Source organism: Chenopodium album, chromosome 3 (genome assembly GCF_948465745.1).
Source record: "Chenopodium album chromosome 3, dcCheAlbu1.1, whole genome shotgun sequence".
NCBI classification, from domain to species: Eukaryota; Viridiplantae; Streptophyta; class Magnoliopsida; order Caryophyllales; family Amaranthaceae; genus Chenopodium; species Chenopodium album.
Window position 1 is genome coordinate 2,720,617 of NC_137836.1, and position 22,123 is coordinate 2,742,739.

Sequence of the window (22,123 nt, forward strand, 5' to 3'; positions counted from 1 at the left end):
TATGTTATAATTTTGATGAAGAATAATTTGGAAATTGTTGTGTTGATTAATTAAAATAAGTAAATTGTTTGTCACTTTATTATGGCTCCCAATTTGCTTAATTATTGAGTTTTTGCTACTATAAAAAAAGTTTCCAAAAATGAAAAGGGAAACACCTAATAAGGTCATATCATCATGCATTCATGCATGCGTCATGCGTGTATGTAGGAAGATCTTATAAATACATGGTACTAGTTGTATTACTATGGGTAGTGTATAGTGTAAGTCAATCGGTTTTTAGGTTATATGTTAACAAGATTTACACACGCGATACATGTTTATTCCAATCTATCTATAACAATAACTAAAATAAAAACCGCTTACATTATCACTGTACACATGTCAATTTCTCATATAAATTTTTCCCTCCAAAATTATTAAAGTGTGAACATCAATTAACCAAAAGCGTATTAGTGATATTTCTCTTTCCAAAAACCCACATTTTGTGAATTAATTATTTCATATTGTATTGAATTTTTTATTCTAATTCGTGCATCACACGAGTGCTAATATAGTGTCTAGTATACAAAGTACAACAAACATTTTAAAAGATAAGATTATATATATATATATATATATATATATATATATATATATATATATATATATATATATATATATATATATATATATATATATATAAGACATTTTAGATGAACAACAAACTAAGGGCATGTTCTCTTACGTTGAAATTCAGTTCAGTTCAGCTCAGTTCAGTTCAGCTCCTAATTTCCTTCTCTTATAAAATATTCATTTCAGTTCAGTTTAATTCAGTACAGCTCAGTTCAGTTCAGTTCAGCTCAGTTAAGTTCAGTTCAGCTGAGTTCAGTCAATGAGAACAGGTCTAACTCCTTAAAAATTAGCTTAGCTTGTACATAATACTATAGAAATTACCAAACTTCTATTATAAATCATTCTAAAATATAGTCATTGTCTAAACTTTCATTTGAACTTTTTTTTCCCATTGCATTGAAATAGGCGTGGCGTTGATTTTTATAAATTGTTGAATGTATGACAATTGTATACGTATGTTGCGTTTTAAAACTCAATTCCAAATAACGACGATCCCCAATCAATCAAATACCATATGTATGACTTATTATTTAGGAATCAATTTGGATTCAAACGGTACGATTTTCCTTAGTTGTGCCGTGCTAGTGTTAGTTAAACCAAGCATCCAATGCAACATGCATCTTAAAAAATGGGTAGAAGACAGTGACAATTATGCCAAATTAAATTATCCAAGTATCAAACATGCACTTCAACATTGCTATGTTTGCAACAGAAGGCAGACTGTCTACTACACGTTGTTGCATGGTGCCTTCTGGAGCATTGTTTTGGTGAACAGCATCGTAGCAAAGCCTAGCCTTGGAAGCTAACGTACAATATTTTTATAATTATTTATACTTTAAGGGTGCGGTTGTATACTTGTAATTTGTAAATTACTTAATATGGAATATGAAAAATATTACGATATGTATTTGTATATAGTTAGGTTCTAATCCAAATATATATTCATCAGCTTAACTCACTACGGACTATACCCACACACTCTGTAAATATAATATAAGTTGTATTTAGGACATGTTTGGACTGGATAATACGACAAGCTAAAGAATTTGGTGATGAGTTTGATTAATAATTAGGTGGAGTGGTGATCAAATAAGGAAGTATGCATACACTACACGTAGTAGTACGTAGTAACTAAAGAACAATTACTTTCGTTTTGGAAGGTAACTGTTAAAGGACCAATTCAATTGAAAACTTAAGTTGATGGTTGAGACCAAAGATAATATGTTATATTTTATAATGCCCCCGGACCCCGGCCCTCACGTGAGCTAGAGTTCGTTAGGCTTGAAATTATGGATGTAAAATCGGCCCTTTCAAATAATATTTAACCGGCCTTTTAGGGTTAGTTGTTATTCCATCAACTAGGTCGTCCTCTATCCTTATACAATCTTCACCTCAATTCTTATACGTACATTAATACAACATCCTCAAATCAGTCAAATAAGCATGCTTCATAGTTCAAGTGAAGAGGAAAGGGTAGTTGTACATGCTCTAACGCTCATATAACTGTCAATAAAGGATTAAATTCCTCCGGATTGTGAAAACTTTTAAAAGTATGAAAGAAAATTATCTTTATATTTATAATTGATTTTATCCAAATATTTCACTCTTCGTTTATTGTCTAAAAGGTATCCAAATACGATAAACCTTTACTAACATATAATTACTTGAAATATCCAATTTGTCACGAAAAAAGTTTAGAAAATATAATTACTAACATAAGAAAAAACCCTATCATAAAACATTGCTCCAAATATTTCAAGAACCAACGACATATTTTCATCTCCATCAAATGCAACAATAGTTGCAAAATCAATTCACTACAATATATGGAGCATGTCTCATGTGACATTTCATACTAGTTTAACATTTGAGGAGTGAACCAAGTAATACAATTTTATTTTATGTAATTATTATATAGTGAGACAAATATCTATGACCCCAAAAAATAAAAAATCATTGTAGTCCTACTATTTTCGTATGGTACAAAATCCAGTAGTAGTACCTACGGTGTATTTTTGTGGAGAAGGAATAGAAAATTGTTGCGGTTTGCAAATGTCAAAATCGATATTTTGGCGTTTTCCACAAATCTTTTAGTTGTGGCAAGTGGGCCCCGTTTATCTTAAAATACGAAGTACTCGGTAAAACTATTACCTCGGTAATCGTAGTATCTTCGTATTTGACATGTGAAAGTGTGAAATGTAAATACGTACTCCATATTTTGTTTTTTTTTACAGGTCGGTATTTTTTACTTCATACTCCGTATTTTGCAACGGAAAAATAGAAAATGTTAAACTTTTCAACTTTTTAAATTAAGGGAGATGTAGAAAATGCATATCATTATTATTTTTGTTTAATTTATTGAATTTTATTGAATACAAATTGATTTTCACAAGTGGAGTAACCAATTATTGATAAAAATAAAAAATAAGTTATCAAGTCATAAATGAGCAAACTACTATAGAAAAAAAAAAAAAAAAAAAAAAAAACCGGAGTACGGAGTAGTGGATAGAGGAAGTAACTTTGTAAGAGTTGCCCCTCCCAAGTCATGATCTTGAGGCCATGAAATTATGGTACAATCTTGTTATCAATAATCTTATTTATGCATGCATTACTACCTCATCATCAATAACACTACAATATCTTTCTCCATTATTAAAATTGCAACACTTGTTACTTTGGGTGTTTTATAAAAAGTTGTAATATTTCATCATCGGATAGCTTGTATAGTTACACATTAATGAAGAATGAAAATCGAGAAAGTATGTGTGAACAATAATCTCATATAGTCATATGAGTATTTTATATCACTAATGATATATCCCGTACTCATATTGCCTAATACTTCATTTTTGTAGTTTTAGTTGGTATATTTTAACTTTTAACTCATACAATACAATAGGACATGTTCACTTCATCTTAAGTTCTGTTCAGTTCAGCACCAATAAGTTCAGTTAACTTCAGTTTAGCTCCTAATTTGCTTCTCTTATAAAATATTCATTTCAGCTCTACTCAGGTCAGTTCATTTTAGCTCCAATCAGCTCAGTGTAGTTCAGTAAATGAGAACAAATCTTTAATCATAACAAAAAAGAAAACATGTCAATGATATTTATATATATAAAAAAATTCATCATAATACATACTCCGTACATCATACGTGAGTTCTCCATAATATACACAATACACGGGGTAAACTTTTATTTGAAGACGGAGAGACCGAAGAAGTATCGGTGACCGATAGCGATACCAAGTGCGAAAGAAAGAGAGCAAATAAAACGGCAAGATGCGCGCCTATTTAACTACACAAGTACGGAATAGTAAATTGGGTCACATTATATATCCACGACATTTTACTGTTTTCATTTATTCTCCCAAAAATATAATGGACCATTTCCTGCAAAAAAATTAAATTCCTCAAAAAATAAAATCAAACAACAATAAATTCTTCCTGCCTTTTTCTCTTCCTCCTTTTTACTGTCACTCTTTCTCAGTCTTCCATTTTCAGCCACTTTCTCTCTCCTCTTCACTTTTATAAATTTATTTATTTTCGCTGCCATTTTTAGGTGGCAAAGCTTTTTCATGGTTGATTCCTTGAAATGTGACAAATTCTTCCAAATCCTACCATCAATTTCTTCGAAGAAGACGAAGACGAAGTTGCAGAGGAAATTAGGGTTTGCAATTGAAGAAATTGAGAGATATAATGCCTTTAAATAGGCATCAAATTAGGAATGAGTATAGTTTAGCGGATCCAGAGTTGTATAAAGTTGCTGATAAAGATGATCCTGAAGCTCTGCTTGAAGGTGTTGCCATGGCTGGTCTTGTTGGTGTTCTTCGCCAGCTCGGTGACTTAGCTGAGTATGTTCTTTTCAATTTTTGAATGTGATTAGGGTTTCAATTTTTGATTGATTTGGTGAAAATTTGTTTGTTATGGCGTGAATTTGAATTTAATCAATTGTTGAGATCTGCTTCAGCTGGATTAATTAAGATTATGCTTAACATTGACTCATAATGCAATTTTTGCGGAATTTCCTGAATTAGATATTGTTTAGTTTTCAAGTATTTAATTTCACTTTTTATTTTTGATTTTTGGATTAAGCTTTACATTGACTTAAAATGCAAATTTTGCGGAATTTTGCCTGAATTAGATGTTGTTTGAATTTGAAGTATTTATTTTCACTTTTTTTTGGCTGTTAATGGAAGTGTTTAGATTTTATTGTTAGTGATATTAAATTGCAGGAAGATATTATGTGAATTTGATGCCTATCAGATTTGTTGATTGTGATGTTAAGCGAGAAATGATAATTTCATCAAACTCTTGCCTTATTTCCTGAATTAGAAAACGAAAGGAAACATGGGGAAGGGCCGAAGGGGGTATGTGTTGTACGTTTTGAAATTGTTTGCTACCTGTTGGATTTTATTGGAACCGATTAGTGGTTGGCTGTTTGATTTGGTCCCGAGTAGCGGACTGGGCATTACACAATGCTTTGTTGTTTTTTTCTAGGATAAGTGATCCAAGGTGGGGGATTTTGTGGCCAATAGGGAGTAAACTTGAGCTACATTTTAACTATGATACCTGTAGCATATGACGAAGGGGCGGCCTATTCTGGAATGGGAAAAAGGCTTAGCCCAAGTAATTTTGAAGGGAATAATAAAGGTCCTTTACTTTAGCACCCCTAGAAAAAAAAAATGACTAATAGCTAACTTGATGTTGATTTGCATCCTTACTGTAACGACATGGATCAATAATATGATTAAGCTCCATATGAGCTTTTGTTTTATCTAAATCTGATAGACTTTTAGAGAAAGAATCTCCTTTCATCTGGCTAAGAACCAATAAATGCTTAAAATATGAAATTAAAAGGTGCAGAAAAGCAAGCATGAAGCAGGCTGGAAATCTAGAGGCAGGCAAAGGTCTAAACAGCCGTGGGAAGCTATAGAATAGAAAAATTATTAAAAAAAAGAACAAAAGATCATCTTGGAAAATTTCATAATCCAATGAGCCAATGAGGAGGAGATGTTGAATTACGCTACTCATTGTACTCTGGCCAAAGTTCTTGCTCCTAAATTCCTAATTACTGTAATCCTCTCTGTTTTTGTAGAGTTCCTATGAAGCTTTATTCTCCTAAGTGTATTACACGCTTAACCTTATTAATCCCAGTAGGCCGTCTAAATATAGTTATGATATATACTTTCTATTGTGATTTTGCATACTAAGACATTCCTAGTCATCATGATGTGGTTGTAAGCTGTATACTCTGGTTGTTGCCAATTTAGCATTAACAGTTCTTTTGGATTAGGGTTCTTTAAGTGTGTAGACATTATAGTAAATGTTTTATGGGAAGATGTAAGCCAAACACACCCAAGTGCCCAAGTGAAGCAATTTGAAGGCTGTGGTTATTTGCATCCTAATTTCTTAGTGGGCTAAAAAAATGCCAATAAATACTCAGTTTCAGAAATTAATGTTGTTGAACAAGCTTAATGACAACGATAGATAAGTAAACGAAAGGTTTTGTACCTCGGTGAAAAGATGAGAAGTATGTGATGATTTTGTCCCAAGTATATAGAATGGCAATTAAAAGTTGGATGTATACGGTTTGAAAATGACCTTTCTCATCTTGTGCCATTAGCTATTAGAGGATATTATCATATTAATGTTGATCAACTTGAATGACAATGGTAGGTTAATAAATTAGCTAAAGGGCATTGGTGTAAAGATTTGAAGGATGCAATGATTTGTTTGTTAAACCTTGCAAAGATTGTCAGTATAGACTTGAATATGTCTTGATGTGTAGTTTGAAACCTTGAGATGCAACCTTTCCTTCTTCGGCTATTAGAGAATATTGCTGTCTGATAAATAATATTTATAAGCCTACATTGACTGTTGAGAAAGATTAATTGATTTATGTTTTTCAAAGTTACATGCTTTCTTTGTTGGACAACATTAAAAATGTGCTATCAAGCTAGGGGAACATCATTTAAACTCTGTCTTTTGTTTTTCTGCCTGTCCACAACATTAATCATTGTGGAACTGTTTTGTCTTATATGAGATTATAATTAACCAATCTTACTGAGAGAATATAAGGCATTGAGCTCCCAATACATCTGCATAACGGAAAGTCCAAATGTCAAACCATGATTCCCCATGACATTTTGGAACAAACACAGATCAATGACCATATAAAGAGTTACGAGTAATAGTTTAGAGATAAAGGATCGTGTGATGCATCTACATCTAGGTAGATTTTCATTTTATTCCTTTTCCCTTTGAGGGGTCAATCTTTGAATTTTGTGGTCGTTTGGTTAACATAGGAAATGAAAATTCCCATGAACTTCTAATTTATGGGAATTAAATTCCACAATCAAATTCATGGGAATTTCTTAAAGCAGTTTGGTTAGTAATGAGGGAAATAAATTCCCATAGAAATTTCAACTTACCTAGTGGGGACTAGTAAGTAAATTTCTACATTTTGTGGAAACTAAAAATTCCTAGGAAGCTCTACTTCCCCCATTTCACCAAATTTTATTCAAACAAACAACTTACGCATTTCGCAATTCCTAAGAACTCTCCTAATTCCCATGTTGTTTATACAAACCAAACAACATCTTTATGTATCAAATTTATTGTTCTCATAATTTGCTGCAAGAGATGTTTCCCTGATTACTTGTGTCTTCTGATTTAAAAAGGTTTGCTGCTGAAATATTCCATGACTTGCATGAAGAAGTTATGGCTACCTCTGCTAGAGGTCATGGTCTGATAGTTCGTGTCCAGCAACTGGAAGCTGAATTTCCTTCAATTGAAAGGACACTCCTCTCCCAAACTAGCCATACAGCGTTTCTCTACAACACAGGTGGAAATTTTATCAAGTGTGCATTTCTTATGGAAGATGCCTGTTTTTATTGTTGTTTAACTTAGTAGTAAATTTGTTTGATGAATATACAATTAGTGTCAGGTTTAACACTCTTTGTTTGACAATCAAGGGTCTAAAGGAAATTTTTATTTCGTGGTCGGTCAAGGGCCTGCTCTACTCACTTTATTATATGTTGTTGCCTTGTTGGGCTGATGGCCTGATTAAAGATGCCATGGTTTGATATAATATTTTAAAAGCTCTACCCCATTTGTTTCAACCTTTTGCAAGTATTGTAAGTTGTAACTCACAAAAAAAAAAAAAGGTTTCGCTCATTTCTTTTCTTGCATCACTTTGGTAAATCTTGTCCTGTAGGCCTGAATTCGGTTCATTTTTTGATAATTTGGATGCCTATATGCTGTCTTCTGGCAATCCGGTCTGGATTGTACAACGTTTACTTAGGCATTTTCAACCCGCAGGATGAAATTAGTGTATCTTATATACAGAGGATTTACAAATTTTAATCTGAATTTGTTGTTTAAAAAACTTTTAACAGTGAAACTTCCCTTGGATTTTAGAGTAGTGAAAGCTGTTAATTCTCTGATAACAGTTATTGCATGGGCTTTTGTTCTGCACTTTAACATATGTATGTGGCAGGCGTTGACTGGCATCCTAATCTCCGTATGGATCAGAGTGTGGTTACTCGAGAAGACTTACCTCGATTTGTTATGGATTCTTACGAGGAGTGTAGGGGTCCTCCTCGTCTCTTCCTTCTTGACAAGTAGGTTTCTTTTATTTTGATAACTATGTATCTCCACACAGAATGATATGTTATTAGTTGATGATGTTGATGGCTTAACATGTTGCAGGTTTGATGTTGCGGGTGCCGGTGCGTGTTTGAAGCGCTTCACTGACCCATCATTCTTTAAGATGGAATCAGCATCTTTGACTGGTAGAAAATTAGAAGGACAGAGGGATAAGAAAACTCGAAGAGTAAAGGTACAATGATACACGCTAATATGCTAAGAAACTTCTTATGTGGCTTGTGTGTGTGTGTGTGTGTGTGTGTGTGAGACTGTGTGTGTGTGGTGCGCGCACACGCGTGCGTGTTTGTGTGTGTGCATGCGTGTGCCCGTGTGATGCATGTGTGTGTGTGTGCGTGTGCGTGTGTGTTTATAAATTAGAGTAGCTGCAACGATAACAATAACAAGTGATCTGAGTTGTGGCTTATGGTGATGACAAAGGCCTAGAAATATATATTTACAGCATGGTAATGAAAGGATGTTGACTTTATATGCAATATCAGTTGCCAGTTCCTGCTAAAGGGAGACAAAAGTGAACTGGGAGGGTAAATTAGTGTATCCGTTTCACTTACAGCTCCTCTGTTGCACTTACACCTCTTTATATTTATGTTATATATAGTATCATTCTAAAATAGTTGTGTAGTTCTGTGCCTGGTGGTCGGAAGGGGATAAATATTGATATGACCGAATGGGTTGGTGTGCACTGCTAGTGATCATTCTGTTTGCTATAAAACTTGGTGTTTAATGTTACTACTTGTTATCAATAGACCTGTGTCATTAGCATATTACGACTTGTACCTATTAATAGCTCCAGTTGCTATTGATATCTATTATGAAGTATTGGTGCTTAATATTACTTGGCGCTCTTCTCTTATATGTTTGACCTAATTTGGGTTTATTTTATTAGTTTATTGTTGACTCTCTTGGAATTCGATAATCTGCGAGTACAAAAAAATGGTGGCATGCTGGCAACTTTCTCTATTTTGAATATTGATTTGAGATATAATTTTGAAAATGGGCAGTTTGCTGCTGTGTTAGGTTTTGCCCCTTGGCATATACCTTCTAGCTTCTAAAGACTTTTTTCAGCACCACCTTGACTGTATTGGTTTATACTTAACTTGATTAATCTTTGGTTTCTCTTCTGTTTGGATGTGTAGTTTTATTACTACTACTTTGAGACTGTAAAGTAAATTTTTATTTCCAAGCTTGTGAACTCCATGTATATGTAAAATTCTGTCCTAATGTTGTCTTTTTGGTCGTGTTTCAGAAGAGAGGACCGCGATGGAGAAACGGAGATACTCCAGAATCCTATCCGTCATCACATGCCAAGTATGAAGCCTTCGTTTATTTCGATGTTTCAATTCTTTTTCTTACATACTTTAAAGATTGCTAACTGATAAACGTTAACATATGAATTTTGCTAGTGCAGACTGCATCAGCTGTTTCTGGAAGAGCGTATTGAGAGTGGTATTAATGATCCAGCGCGTCGTGTAAAATTGAAGAAGAGGCAGTTTACTGGATCTCTTTTCGAGCAGGATAATGTGAAAAGTTACATGGAAAAGTTTTTGGATACTAGTCCACAGGAGCAAAAAATTCTTCATGAAATATGTATTGACCCTCTAGCATTGACATGGAAGTCAGATACTGTTTGTGAAACAGGTCTTGAAATTGTGGAAATTGGTGCAATTAGTCCTGTCAAAGAATCAATAGACACTGACAGAAGCTTTTGCTCCTCACCTGAAGGCAGGGAAATTGTGGCCAAATCATCAATGGGTGGTTTTAATCAGGACAAGTTGAATACATTGAGTGACAATAAATGTGCGGAAGTACCTGGACTCTATCATGAAAGTCATGATAGTAACTTATCAAAAATTTCGAAGGTGGTGAGTAGTGAAGAAATTGCAGATAGAGAAAGCATGTCAGAAGGCAGTGCTGATGGTGCTTGTGATATTGATGATGTTGCTAGTGAGATTGATAATTATGTGGACGCTCTTGCTAATATGGAGTCTGAATTTGAGACAGATTCTGATTGTAAGAAAAATCCACACTATTTGAATGTGGAACCCGTTATGGAAGATTCTGATGGAAGCGAAAAACGGCGGGAACTCCGTTGTGTATCCTTGGATTCACAATCAATTGGAAACTCCATCACATCTGAAGATGGCGATCGTTTATCCAAGGACAGGGAAAGTTCATGCTCAAATAGTGTGAACACTTTGATGGAGACTACAACTGATCTTGATGTAGCAGTTACTACTATCCAAGCTTCTAACTCGGATTCTGACAATATGTTATTTGACCATCATTCCACATACGAGGAGATTCTCAGAAAAGAAAGAGAAATGCATGCAGCAGCCAGTATTGCTCATGCCGCAGTTGATGACATATTGAAGAGTGAGGAGGAGTCTGGTGAAGCTTTGAATACTTCTTCTCTTGCTGATTCTAATAAGAAGATTCTTCCTGTAGATGTGAAAGCTAATTTAGTAGATGATCCCTTGCCATGCCCAGAATCAGAAGTCTCTGCAAATCTTGATGTTGATTTGGGAGAAATGGATCAAGGACGTACAAATCAAATTGATATCTTGCATTCCCATAGAACATTTTCTGACACTTCTGAGGATAGTGGGCATTTTGTCAGTGTGGAACCTTCAGTTCATGATAAGGATGGTCCGCATTGTAGTGTACATTGTGAGGCATCAGGGGGTTTGTTAAATAACTCGGATGGCTTGGTACATTTGCCTGAAACAGACTCCCATGATGCAGCTGGTTCATTGGTCGAAGGACACGATATGGATTTCGGAGCAGCAGAATTAAATGCTTGTTCAGACATTGGATCATCTGGTAAACACTCTCCTGTTTCCGTTCCTATGTATCAAGAAAAAACTAAGTCCATCATTATGGCCCATGAAGAAGATTGTACTCCATCAACTGGAAAAAACTCAAAAGATTTATGCTCTGCCACAGATTCTACTGCGAGTTTTGGTTTTCACGAGCTGCTCCCTGGAACAAAGAATTCTGGCCATGCATCTCTTGGTTCTTCTGCGGAAAATCTTCCATGTTCCTGGGAAGATACTAGTATGGAAGATGATATTGCTGTGAGTAAAGAAATAGTATCTTTTGCTCTGCATGGTTGCCGAGCTGAAAACTTGCCTGGCATGGCCAATCAGCTACACACTAGCGCACGAGAATTTCCTCCTGGTGAGATTACTGAGGCAGCTAAACTCGCTAATTGTGGCTCTTTTGAAGCTGATGCAGCTGTTGTGTCTTCCAGGGATGACTCAAATAGTGAGATTTCTTGGTCCGCTGATAATATCTTGCAGGACTCTTTCAAGGTGGGAAAGCCATCCCCTGTTCTAGATCCTCTGGAAAAGCAATGTGAATGGCTGAAAATGCCCTTAGAGGCAACTGATAGTACTCTACTGGAGCTTTGCCCAGATGAAGCTTGTGAGGTATATTCTGGTAATGATACTGGATACTCTATTTCTGTTGATGGGAATCCAGATAAATCACAAGCCTTTGAGTCAGATACTGTTGTGGATGATCGTGAATCTCAAGCAGCAATTATTCTTGGTGAAGCCAACGTTGATCATGCTCCCGTTGATCCGCATGGTGACAAGGACAAGATCTTTTCTCCTGATGCATCCCCCCTTAACATACCCTGTGAACATAATGATTCTAATGTAGTGGCATCTGAGGATGAGTCACATTCCAATCGTCATGTGGGGAAGGTGGATCATATAGAAACTGTTGCTGATGGTTCCGAACAAGTTGATGTCGTGGATGATTATCATCAAAATGGGTCGACTTTGTCACTACTTCCTGAGAAGCTCCATGAGCCCCCTCTTTTAGTCACCAAGCAATTTCATCAAAATGATGAGGTAGAGCAAAGAAGGCAAATTGATCCTGTTCGAGATGCTTCTGTAACTTCCAATGCCAACATGTGCAACATATCTTCTGCTGATTCTCCCACCTTACATGATGGTTCACTGCCTGAAGATGTCAAGAGTAGTGAGAACTCAGCTGCAGAAGCGAAGGACCTGGATTCACTTGGCCATGCTCTCTTTGAACCCCAATATGTTGAGAGAGAATCAAGCATAGCTGTTCCTGGTTTACATGATGACCAACCTACACTATCAAAAATTTCACCGCAATCAGCTGAGTATATGCTGGACACCTCCAATGTATGGGTGCATGGCAATAATGGCATGCTAAGTAGTGGTAACCAAGCCTCACAGTTGGAGAACTCTGGTCAGCCCCCTCGAATCAACCTAGAGCCACCATCTCTGCCTCCTTTGCCTCCTATGCAATGGAGACTGGGCAAGTTCCAAAATTCTGCTGCTGCTCCAGCGGGGAGGCCAGTGGTGCAACATACACGTGTTCCAGTCCAAGTTCAACCAATGGGTCTGCCAACTATGCACCATTCCCTTGCTCCAGTACAACCAATACCCCTACCAGCAGTGCACCACACAATAGCTTCTTTCCAACCAGTGACCCTCGCAGCAGGGAATAATACACTTACTTCAATCCCACCGACAATCCTGCCTTTGGCTCCACCAGCAGTGCATTATGCGTTTTCTCCTCTTCAGTCATTGGTCCTACCAACTAGCAATTACAGAACTGAAATCAATTCCCGGTCTCTCACAAATGAGGGACATCTGGGGTATTCAGATGGTTATGTGGCACAGCAAGGAGTCTTTCCCCTGCCAATGCCTGTTGGAGTTTCTGAAGGTTTATTCCAGATTAACACTAGTGCAGTTGGAAGACAAGACAATATACCATCCACAGTCCCTTCTGTATCCACAAATCTGGATGCTTATGTAACACAGCAAGGAATATATACACCGTCAAATCCATTTATGGTTTCTGAAGATTCTGCCCACGCTAAAACAGGTGAAGTTGGAAGACAAGACCATGTACCTATTACGGTCTCTTCTGCCTCAACGTCATTGAATGGCACTCAGATTTCTGAAGATTCCCGTCAGCCTAATGTGGATCCCCCTGAATCCGGATCATTAATTGGTCACTTTTCTGAAAATTCATCTACACTAGAAACAAAAGTGGATACTGAAACTTCTATTCAAAATGAGCTGGTTGGACACAGTCCACAAGTGTCGGAGGAAGTAGCAAATTCTTACTCTCAGCCCCTTGTGGATCAAGCACCCCCAGGTTTGGTGGCTCCTGAGGCGGGAAGAACATGGTCGAGTGAATATGATGAGATTCCATCTTATGCAGATGGCAATATTAATGGAACTCTCCAGAAGAAGCTTCCAAGACCTAGAAATCCTCTCATTGTTGAGGTTGTTTCCATTGACAAAAGCAAGGTCAGTCCTGGAATCGGTGTTATCTTAGATTCTATAGTTTTATCTTGCAAATGCTTCATACACACACACACACACATACACTTAGAATGCTGCGTTCTTATATCTCTTATGTTTATGTAGTTGAGAAAGGTTGAGAGGACAAAGCCACCATTGGAATCAAAACCCGAAGAAGGAGAGTCTATACTGGAGCAAATGCAGTTGAGAAAAGTGGAGAGGGTCAAGCCACCAGTGGAGTCAAAAGAGGAAGGAGGAGAATATTTGGAACAGTTGCAACTGAGAAAGGTGGGAGAAAGGGTAAAACCTCCAGTTGACACAAAAGCTGAAGAGGAATTTTTACCAGAACAGTTGCAGTTAAGAAAAGTTGGAGACAGGGTTAAATCACCAGTTGATCCAAAATCTGAAGAGAGAGAATTTCTATTGGAACAGTTGCAGCTAAGAAAGGTAGGGGTAAAGTCTCAACAAGAGGTTGAGCCTAAAGTTGAAGAAATTAATTCACCAATGGCGCAGTTGAGGAAGGTCCGGGAAAGGGTTAGAGAAGAGCTTGAACTGAAAACTGAAGAAACAGAATCCCCACGAATGTTGCTAAGGAAGGTAACTGAAAGGTCACATCCTCCGGCTGAACCAAAAGCAGAAGAGAGAGACTCATTATTTGAACAAATAAGAAATAAGGTTTGCCCTCAGATTGCATTTCTTAATGTTCATGGTGTTACTTATCCTAAAGCCTAAACATTGCCTTTCCTAATGTTCATGGGTGTTAAGCATCCTGAACATTGTCTAAATACTCTAAAACTAGCAGCTGACTTTTATTTTCTTCCTTTCAGTCGTTCAATTTGAAACCAGCAGTTGCAGCTAGACCCAATATTCAAGGTCCAAGAACAAATTTGAAGGTTGCTGCCATTCTGGAAAAAGCAAGCACTATTCGTCAGGTTTGTCCATGCTCCAAAAATGTTTGTAGAATTATTGTTTTGCAGTCAGGCCCATCTATATTTCAGAGTTCTTGCACTTCTTTCACTGTTAAACTGACAAATTTTGAAACAGGCAATGGCTGGAAGTGATGAAGACGATGATGAAGATAGTTGGAGTGATAGTTGATACAACCACATCCCACTTACCATTGTCAATATGCTAGATGAGACTGTATCAACCTTTAGTACGAAGTACATAGATTCAAGGGTGGTTGTAGTTCGTCCCTTACCCTACATAGATATATGTATAGTGATTTTTTCTTTTGTTTTCCCCTCCCATCTTATAGATACATTATCATATACATACACGAGCAGCCTGGGGTTCTGCGTGCAAGCGCATCTCCAGCCTGCCTTGCTGCACCATTCAATGTTCATATTAATTTGTATCAATGTTTCAAATTTTGGCAATAGGAGTCTGCAATCAGATTGATGTATATTAACGTTGATTTTTGTCCAATCATTTTGGGTTCGTGTATCAACTATGAAGTATTGTACACTGCATAATCCCCCACCCCCATCATTCATTTTTCCCTTTTGTAGGAAAGAGATAGCATTCCAATTCTGTTTATTCCATTTTTGTATGTTGTATCATTCTTTTTCGAGAAATCGAGGATAAATAGCCCATTTCTATTCTTGTCTTACCTAAATTAATCACTAAATTAAAAAAATAAAAATAAAAATGTGTCAACCATCCCGTCAAAAAAAAAATAAAATAAAAATGTCAACAATATCCCGTCAAAAAAAAATAAAATAAAAATGTCAACAATATCATTAGCGCCTGAGGCCCTATTACATTCACTTTACAAAAATTACAATATTTTTTTATTTGTTTTTAAGGAAAAAAAAATTACTATATTTATCATATTACAATCAATTATTAAAAGATATAAATTCAACAAAAATAGTTTAATTTTATAAGAAATAATTCAATTTATTAATAAAAAACTATCATGTGAACAGAAATATAGCATAGCATTAGACATTGATTATAATTAATAATTGGGCCGTAGATCATAGACTGGACCAAACTGTTGAAAAAAGATGCCGTAAATGGGCAATCTAACACTTCCAACGCCAGCACAAACGTCATAAATCGTAATACCCCTGACCGGCCCAACAAACAGGGCAACCCGTTTTTTCTCTCTCTATTTATTTATAAACCCACTTTACTTCTTCTTGTTCCTCGTCTTAGGGTTTTCGATTTTCGGAGCTCAGATTTTCTTCAAGTTTCGCCGCCATGGGAAGAAGTATGTTCTTCATCTTTGTTTAATTATTCTGGATTAGTGTTTCGATTGTACTGTTAGTTGTCAATTTTGTTTTGGTTTGTTCAATCGATTTTGTGAATTCAGTTTCTTCGTCGAATTGGGGACAATAATTGAATTCCGCTGTTTTTTCTGCTAGTTTTTGCTTGATTTTTTGTGTTTATATGATAATTTTGAGTGATTATTCGCTATAAAGTCTGTAACTTTTCCCATTTTTGTTTCGATTCGATCAATTTATTTTTAATAAATACTGATAATTTGTGGTAGTTCCGATGAATTTGTGTTTATGTATGTTTGATTAATTTATGAACAAATGACAATGAGATTGATGCAAATTTTATTTTTAATCATTGTTTAAGATGTGTTGCGTTAACTTAATTTCGCTTTTGTTGATTCGATAGTAATATGCAATATGCTCAAATGAGGGATTTTCTATTAGATAAAGTGAAAATTGTTGTGATAAATGGAGTTTTTTTTTTGTGCTGAAGAAACTGAAACGTGATTGTTTTAAATGGATTCAATTTAGGACCGGCAAGATGTTATCGTCAGATTAAGAACAAGCCATACCCTAAATCCCGGTTTTGCCGTGGTGTTCCTGATCCTAAAATCAGGATTTACGATGTCGGTATGAAGAAGAAAGGTGTCGATGAATTCCCCTTCTGTGTGCACCTTGTCAGTTGGGAGAAGGAAAATGTGTCAAGTGAGGCGTTGGAAGCTGCCCGTATTGCTTGCAACAAGTACATGACTAAGTTTGCCGGAAAGGATGCTTTCCATCTAAGGGTTAGGGTTCACCCGTTCCATGTGCTTCGTATCAACAAGATGCTTTCGTGTGCTGGAGCTGATAGGCTCCAAACCGGTATGAGGGGTGCTTTTGGCAAACCTCAGGGTGTTTGTGCTCGTGTTGCAATTGGTCAGGTCCTCCTCTCCGTTCGTTGCAAGGACACTAACAGCCATCATGCTCAGGAAGCTCTTCGTCGTGCTAAGTTCAAGTTCCCTGGTCGTCAAAAGATCATTATCAGCAGGAAATGGTATGTTTACTGCTTGCCTTTTTTATTAAGGTTTCAACACTTATTTATTTGCAAATTGGGATGTGTAGTCTCTGGGTTAGAGTACGAGTACCTGCTTTTTACTTGGGACTTCTTTTTTTTGGTTCAACCATGCTCATTGTTGGTAACAAATGTTATAAAATATTCATAGGAAGCTCAAATCGTTTTAACATATTAGTTATACACTTTATACATTATTTGATCAGTTTTTATGCAATACTGGTGGTTAATTTAGCTGGTAGTCTTTGAATCTTGAGAGTAGTGGTTGATGCTAGTCTGAACTTTGAATTACGAGTATCATGTTTCCCAGTACTGATTTCCTTAACTCTATTAATCAGGGGCTTTACCAAGTATAACCGTGCTGATTATTTGAAGTACAAATCTGAGAACAGGATTGTACAAGATGGTGTCAATGCCAAGGTATGTTAATTTTTTTTTCCTTTTAATTGTATATGATGGTTAATTTAGGATTTTGTGCTCTGCTAACCTGATGACACTGGCTAATATTGATTTCATTTTGTGAATGGAAGTAGTAGTTGGATCTCTTATATGTAGTATGTTATTTGATTACACTGTAATTTGTATTAACAGTCACTGCGTTATCAACGTGTTCTGTTTGTTGTGCTTCTTAACTGTTGGTTTATGCATGTTTGGGATTTTCGTTATATGCATTATTATTGACGAATTGTGAAGATTTCTCTGTATTATCGTGATTGAGCGTGTAAAACTTTGCTTAGTACCAGTACTTGATACCAATCATCCTGGTGCTCTTTATCTTCCGGAATTTACTTGCCTTGTGTTATTTGCCTGTGTGGGCATATTTTTGGAATATTCTTCTGCTTTTGCCTATGTTAATATTCCAATTTGCATATGCCGTAAACAAATCTGTTCATTAGCAAATTAGCTTTGTCAATTTCCTGTGCATGTGGAGTTTTTACTCCTGCCTTCATCATTGCTGTAGATCACTTATTATTAGTAATAATCAGTAGTGATTTACGGTGCTGTCTAATGTATTTTGTGCCTTGCAGCTTCTTGGTTGCCATGGACCTCTATCAAACCGCCGTGCTGGACAGGCTTTCCTAACAAGTGCTACTGCTATCGCACAAGAGAAACTTCAAGCTTAGATATTTGCCTTCCTATATGATTGATCTATACCAGACTTTTTGGTTGTAGCTTAATGATCATTTTATTATCTGTGACTATTGTCGTCATACATAGAATTTAAAACATGGGATTCATTCTGGTCCTTTTTAGTTGGTGTTGTGCATCAATGAATCTATTTGATATAGAATCATTCTCTGCTCTCTTAGAGATTATGTTTTTTTTTTAGACCAAGTTATTGGGTATGTTCATTGATTTTTTGTTCATGGCTTGTAAGTTTGTTATATTCTGATTTTCTGCCTTGCTGGTTAGATATAAGCGCATGAAGCAACTTTTTAAGAATCGGACTAGGGCAACAGTAATGCAATGGGACATCTCTAATGTTTTAGATTAATGCCATTAATCTACCAATGTCCACTTAGGGTCTGTTCACATTTACTGAATTGATTATTAAACTGAAGCGAAAAGGCCCTAAGTAACTACCAATAAATACATATTAACGCCATTGTAAACTATTGTACTATAAGGTTTTTAGAAGCCTATTTTTAACATTTATTACTAACATAATAAAGAGAAATGGACTTTTAAGTTAGGGCCAGAGGGAGTACATGTGATGTAGAATATGTGTACAATTTCGTGTCGAACACCTATACTAGTTTGATACGCGACGATACGTCTTGGACATTCTTAAGTAAGGTCATGTTTATCATTTTTTTTTCCGCTTATTTAAATAATACTCCCTTCTTTTTTATATACTTGCCTCACTTTTCTATTTCGACCGTTTTTAAATATTTGCCCCATTTTCTTATTTGGAAATTTTTTACAATATTTAATTCATTTCTTTCACCCAGTGGACCTAACCTAGATCATACGTAGTATTTTATTAATTTTATATTCTCTCTCCTCTATAACTGCTATAGCAGGGTACCATGACACGTGTCGACACGTGATTGGTCCAAAATTTTTAAAAATAATTTAACATCAAAAAAAAAAATCCCAGCCACCTATCCCCACCGTCAAACCCTAACCCCCACCTCTAGCCTTGTCGGAATCCGGCCAACCACCTGTCTTACCCATCGAAACCAAATGGCCAACCACCTTTGACCCATCCCCGAGCACAAAACCACCAATTTAGCAACCTTGACTCCCAAAACCACCTAAAGTCATCGCGCGCATGTTGGTGGTTTTTGGGATCAGGGTGGCTGGGTAGGCGGTTACGGGGGTCGGGGCTAGGTTAGTTGGCCTTCTAGAAGGCCGGCTGGCGAGTTTCAGTGGACAAGGGGTGCGACCAGCCAATTATCGTCGAATTTAGGGTTTTGCAGTGGGTGTGGCTGTGGTTTCATTGGACTTCGTAGTTGTTTTGGGGACTGGGGTGGCGGTGTCAGGTGCGGTTTCGGTGGTCAGGGGTTTGGCTGGGAGGTTGTTTCGGTGGTCGGGGGTTGGATGGGAGGTGGTTTCGGTGGTCGGGGGTTGGATGGGCCAGGAGGGTCTCTCGGTGGTCGGAGATTGGATGGGAGGTGGTTTCGATGGTCAGGAGTTGGATGGGTGGTGGTTTCGGTTGTCATGAATAGTGCTGGCAAAAAGTCGTGTCGAGTTCGTGTCAATTTCGTGTTATTTATAAAATTTATCAAAAAACTTTGTAAAATGTAAGATAATTCTATAATTTGACTACTTTTTCTAAACGAGTCGTGTTCGGGTTGATTTCGTGTCGTGTGGGCTTCGTGTTTTCTCTTGGTAACTTCGTGTTGTGCCGATTTCGGTCGTGTTGTTGTGTCGTGTCTGAGATTGTCACCTCTAGTCGGGAGTTGGCTGAGAGGTAGTTTCGGATGGTTGTAAGTTGGTGGCTGGCCGGATTCTGGCAAGGTTAGAGTTTGTGGGGTGGCTGGGAATTTTTTTTTTTACTTTTTTTTCTTTTTTTTTTTATTTTGTACCAATGATACGTTGACACGTGGCTAAAAAAAATCTCTTTCAGCAGGTTACCAGTCATTGGGACTATTGTTGGCAAACTACTCCCATTGTTAGGATTATTAGATAATAAACCTTAGTTGAGATTATTTAAAGTAAATCGCCCATATTTGGGATTATTAATGTGTATTTTTCCTTATTTTTATAAGGTAAAGTGAACAGGGCCTTATTGTATGAATTTTATCATGTTTTACTCGTGTTGTCCCCTATTTTGAGATCAATATTTTTTAGGATTCGTATCCGTATCAGTGTCAGTACACGTTCTTTTGCAACCTAGCAAATGACATAAAAGCTCAAATGGGGACGGAACAATTTTAGATTTTTAGGACTTAAAGAAGGGAGATGTATACCACAAATGAAATCTTACACGACTCGCTTCTTTAACATAACTAATACGGATTAAGTAACTTAAGTTACAAAGGCCATGTCATTGGTATCAGAGCATCATCCAATGTTGCGAGTCTTGTGATAGATCAAGTATAATCTCAAAGGGTCGACATATATACAAAGGTTTGAACTTATTAACAGGTGCAATGTAAATCATGTGACATGATCTAGATCGAGTATAATCTCAAGGATCAACATATATACAAAGGTTTGAACTTATTAAAAGGTGCAATGTAAATCCTGTGACATGATCTAGATCGATTATAATCTCTTAGGATCAACATATATACAAAGGTTTGAACTTAATAGGTGCAATAAAGTATGCACCGTGCATGTCATCATGGTGCCATTGTGTACTTCAACACAATCATGAGTACAAAGGATCGATCAACACCATACAATGAATTAATCTTCCCTAACTGGATATTATGCTATCAATGAACACTATGTTAGGTGCGTTAATTACGTGCAACACACCATCAATGTTGTACTTAATGATAGCAAAGACATAAATTAAAATTCTAATAATCTATATTGGTAACTAGATAAAATCTTAAGTACCAAGCGACGCAAATATCATACTTTGAATGAGGAATAACCACAGCTGTTAAGTTTATGATCATATCATAAGATTTTATATCTGAATACAGATTAGATCTAATTTATTTTAATCATACATATACAATCATATATCCAAAAATTTTAAATTTTTTTTTTCAAAAAAATTTTAAATTTTTATTCATTTTGTAAGAATACTGATTTGAAATCGTAAGCTTACCCATTAAAATTAAATCGAGAAGACTTATGCTTTATTTCATATATCTTGTGTGTGCGTGCATAAAGTGTATTATATGTCATTGGCCTCCTTGCATCAAATTAAAGGATGAATACAATTTGAAGCTTTTAAATTCGCAAAATTCTTGTGCAAAAAATATACATGTATAATGTGTGTATTAATTGTATAATTGCTCATTGGATAATCAAATTACTCAAATTAACTCTTGTTTTTTCAGACAATTATGAGACAACAACTTAACAACATCATATAAACTGATTAATAATATGGGTAGGGAAGATCGACTACAAAGAAAAATAAAACATAACAACATAACTTATAGAGCACTGAATTTAATTGTGACAAAACATAAACTTTTAAAAATGTTTTGATTTCCCATGCAAAGTGACATTCTCAATCCATGCAAATTAAATCCCTTTAATTTGATCAACGATCTAATTGTACTCCTCATCCTCCTCATCGGATGCCTCCTTGTTCAGGTCAACCACCCTACGACGTTGCTCCTCGATAGTAGGCAAGGCGCCGAGGGTGAGTCCTACTGAGGGTGTTGGTGGTGCTAGTAGCAATTGGACAAAGTTGGCAGCTTCAATTTCACGCTCACGCTTTAATTGGATATGGAACAATTCGACGAGTTGTGGTGGTGGATTACCGTCGTGGGCTCGGAGGACCGCCTGCCATGTCTCTTGGGTAGAGACACTGGGTGGTGGCTCAGTATGGATGTACATCATATGACCGCGCAAGTCATATTGAGAAGCAAACCTAGCATTGCATTGGACGCAATAAAAAGTTTGCGTCGCTGGTGTTGGTGGTTGTGGAGGAGGTGGTGGTCGTGGTGGTGGGTATCGGGAGTTAATTGGGCTTGGTGGACGGCTTCTCTCTCCCTTCGACTGGTGTGAAGCCAGGATTTCTAGGTCATAGGAAGAAGCAATTTCTTTTCCTTTGCCCTTATCCATCGAAACTGAACAGGGTTTTCAGAGAGAGATTCTCTCGCCAGCAAAACAATTATCGGTGGCAGTGATAGTA

The 22,123-nt window shown here is 36.5% G+C and overlaps 2 protein-coding genes across 3 annotated transcripts; both read left to right on the top strand.

Annotated features, from left to right (window-relative positions):
• The first annotated feature begins 3,675 nt into the window (after nucleotides 1-3,675).
• Nucleotides 3,676-15,018, top strand: LOC145623704 (uncharacterized). 2 transcript variants are annotated; one of them, XM_081676560.1, is made up of 10 exons: nucleotides 3,676-4,464; nucleotides 7,294-7,457; nucleotides 8,112-8,235; nucleotides 8,324-8,453; nucleotides 9,525-9,586; nucleotides 9,687-11,098; nucleotides 11,222-13,578; nucleotides 13,699-14,247; nucleotides 14,400-14,504; nucleotides 14,617-15,018. In XM_081676560.1, the coding sequence occupies exons 1-10, from the start codon at nucleotides 4,310-4,312 to the stop codon at nucleotides 14,668-14,670; spliced, it is 5,112 nt and encodes a 1,703-aa protein (XP_081532686.1). In that variant the 5' UTR covers nucleotides 3,676-4,309; the 3' UTR covers nucleotides 14,671-15,018. The 2 variants fall into 2 exon arrangements, with proteins under 2 accessions (XP_081532686.1, XP_081532685.1); XM_081676559.1 differs by having other exon boundaries at nucleotides 9,687-13,578.
• A 620-nt stretch (nucleotides 15,019-15,638) lies between these two features.
• Nucleotides 15,639-18,218, top strand: LOC145623706 (large ribosomal subunit protein uL16-like). The gene is made up of 4 exons (XM_081676561.1): nucleotides 15,639-15,790; nucleotides 16,332-16,833; nucleotides 17,190-17,271; nucleotides 17,880-18,218. Exons 1-4 carry the CDS (start codon nucleotides 15,781-15,783, stop codon nucleotides 17,973-17,975), a joined length of 690 nt encoding a protein of 229 aa, XP_081532687.1. The 5' UTR covers nucleotides 15,639-15,780; the 3' UTR covers nucleotides 17,976-18,218.
• The last annotated feature ends 3,905 nt before the right edge of the window (nucleotides 18,219-22,123 follow it).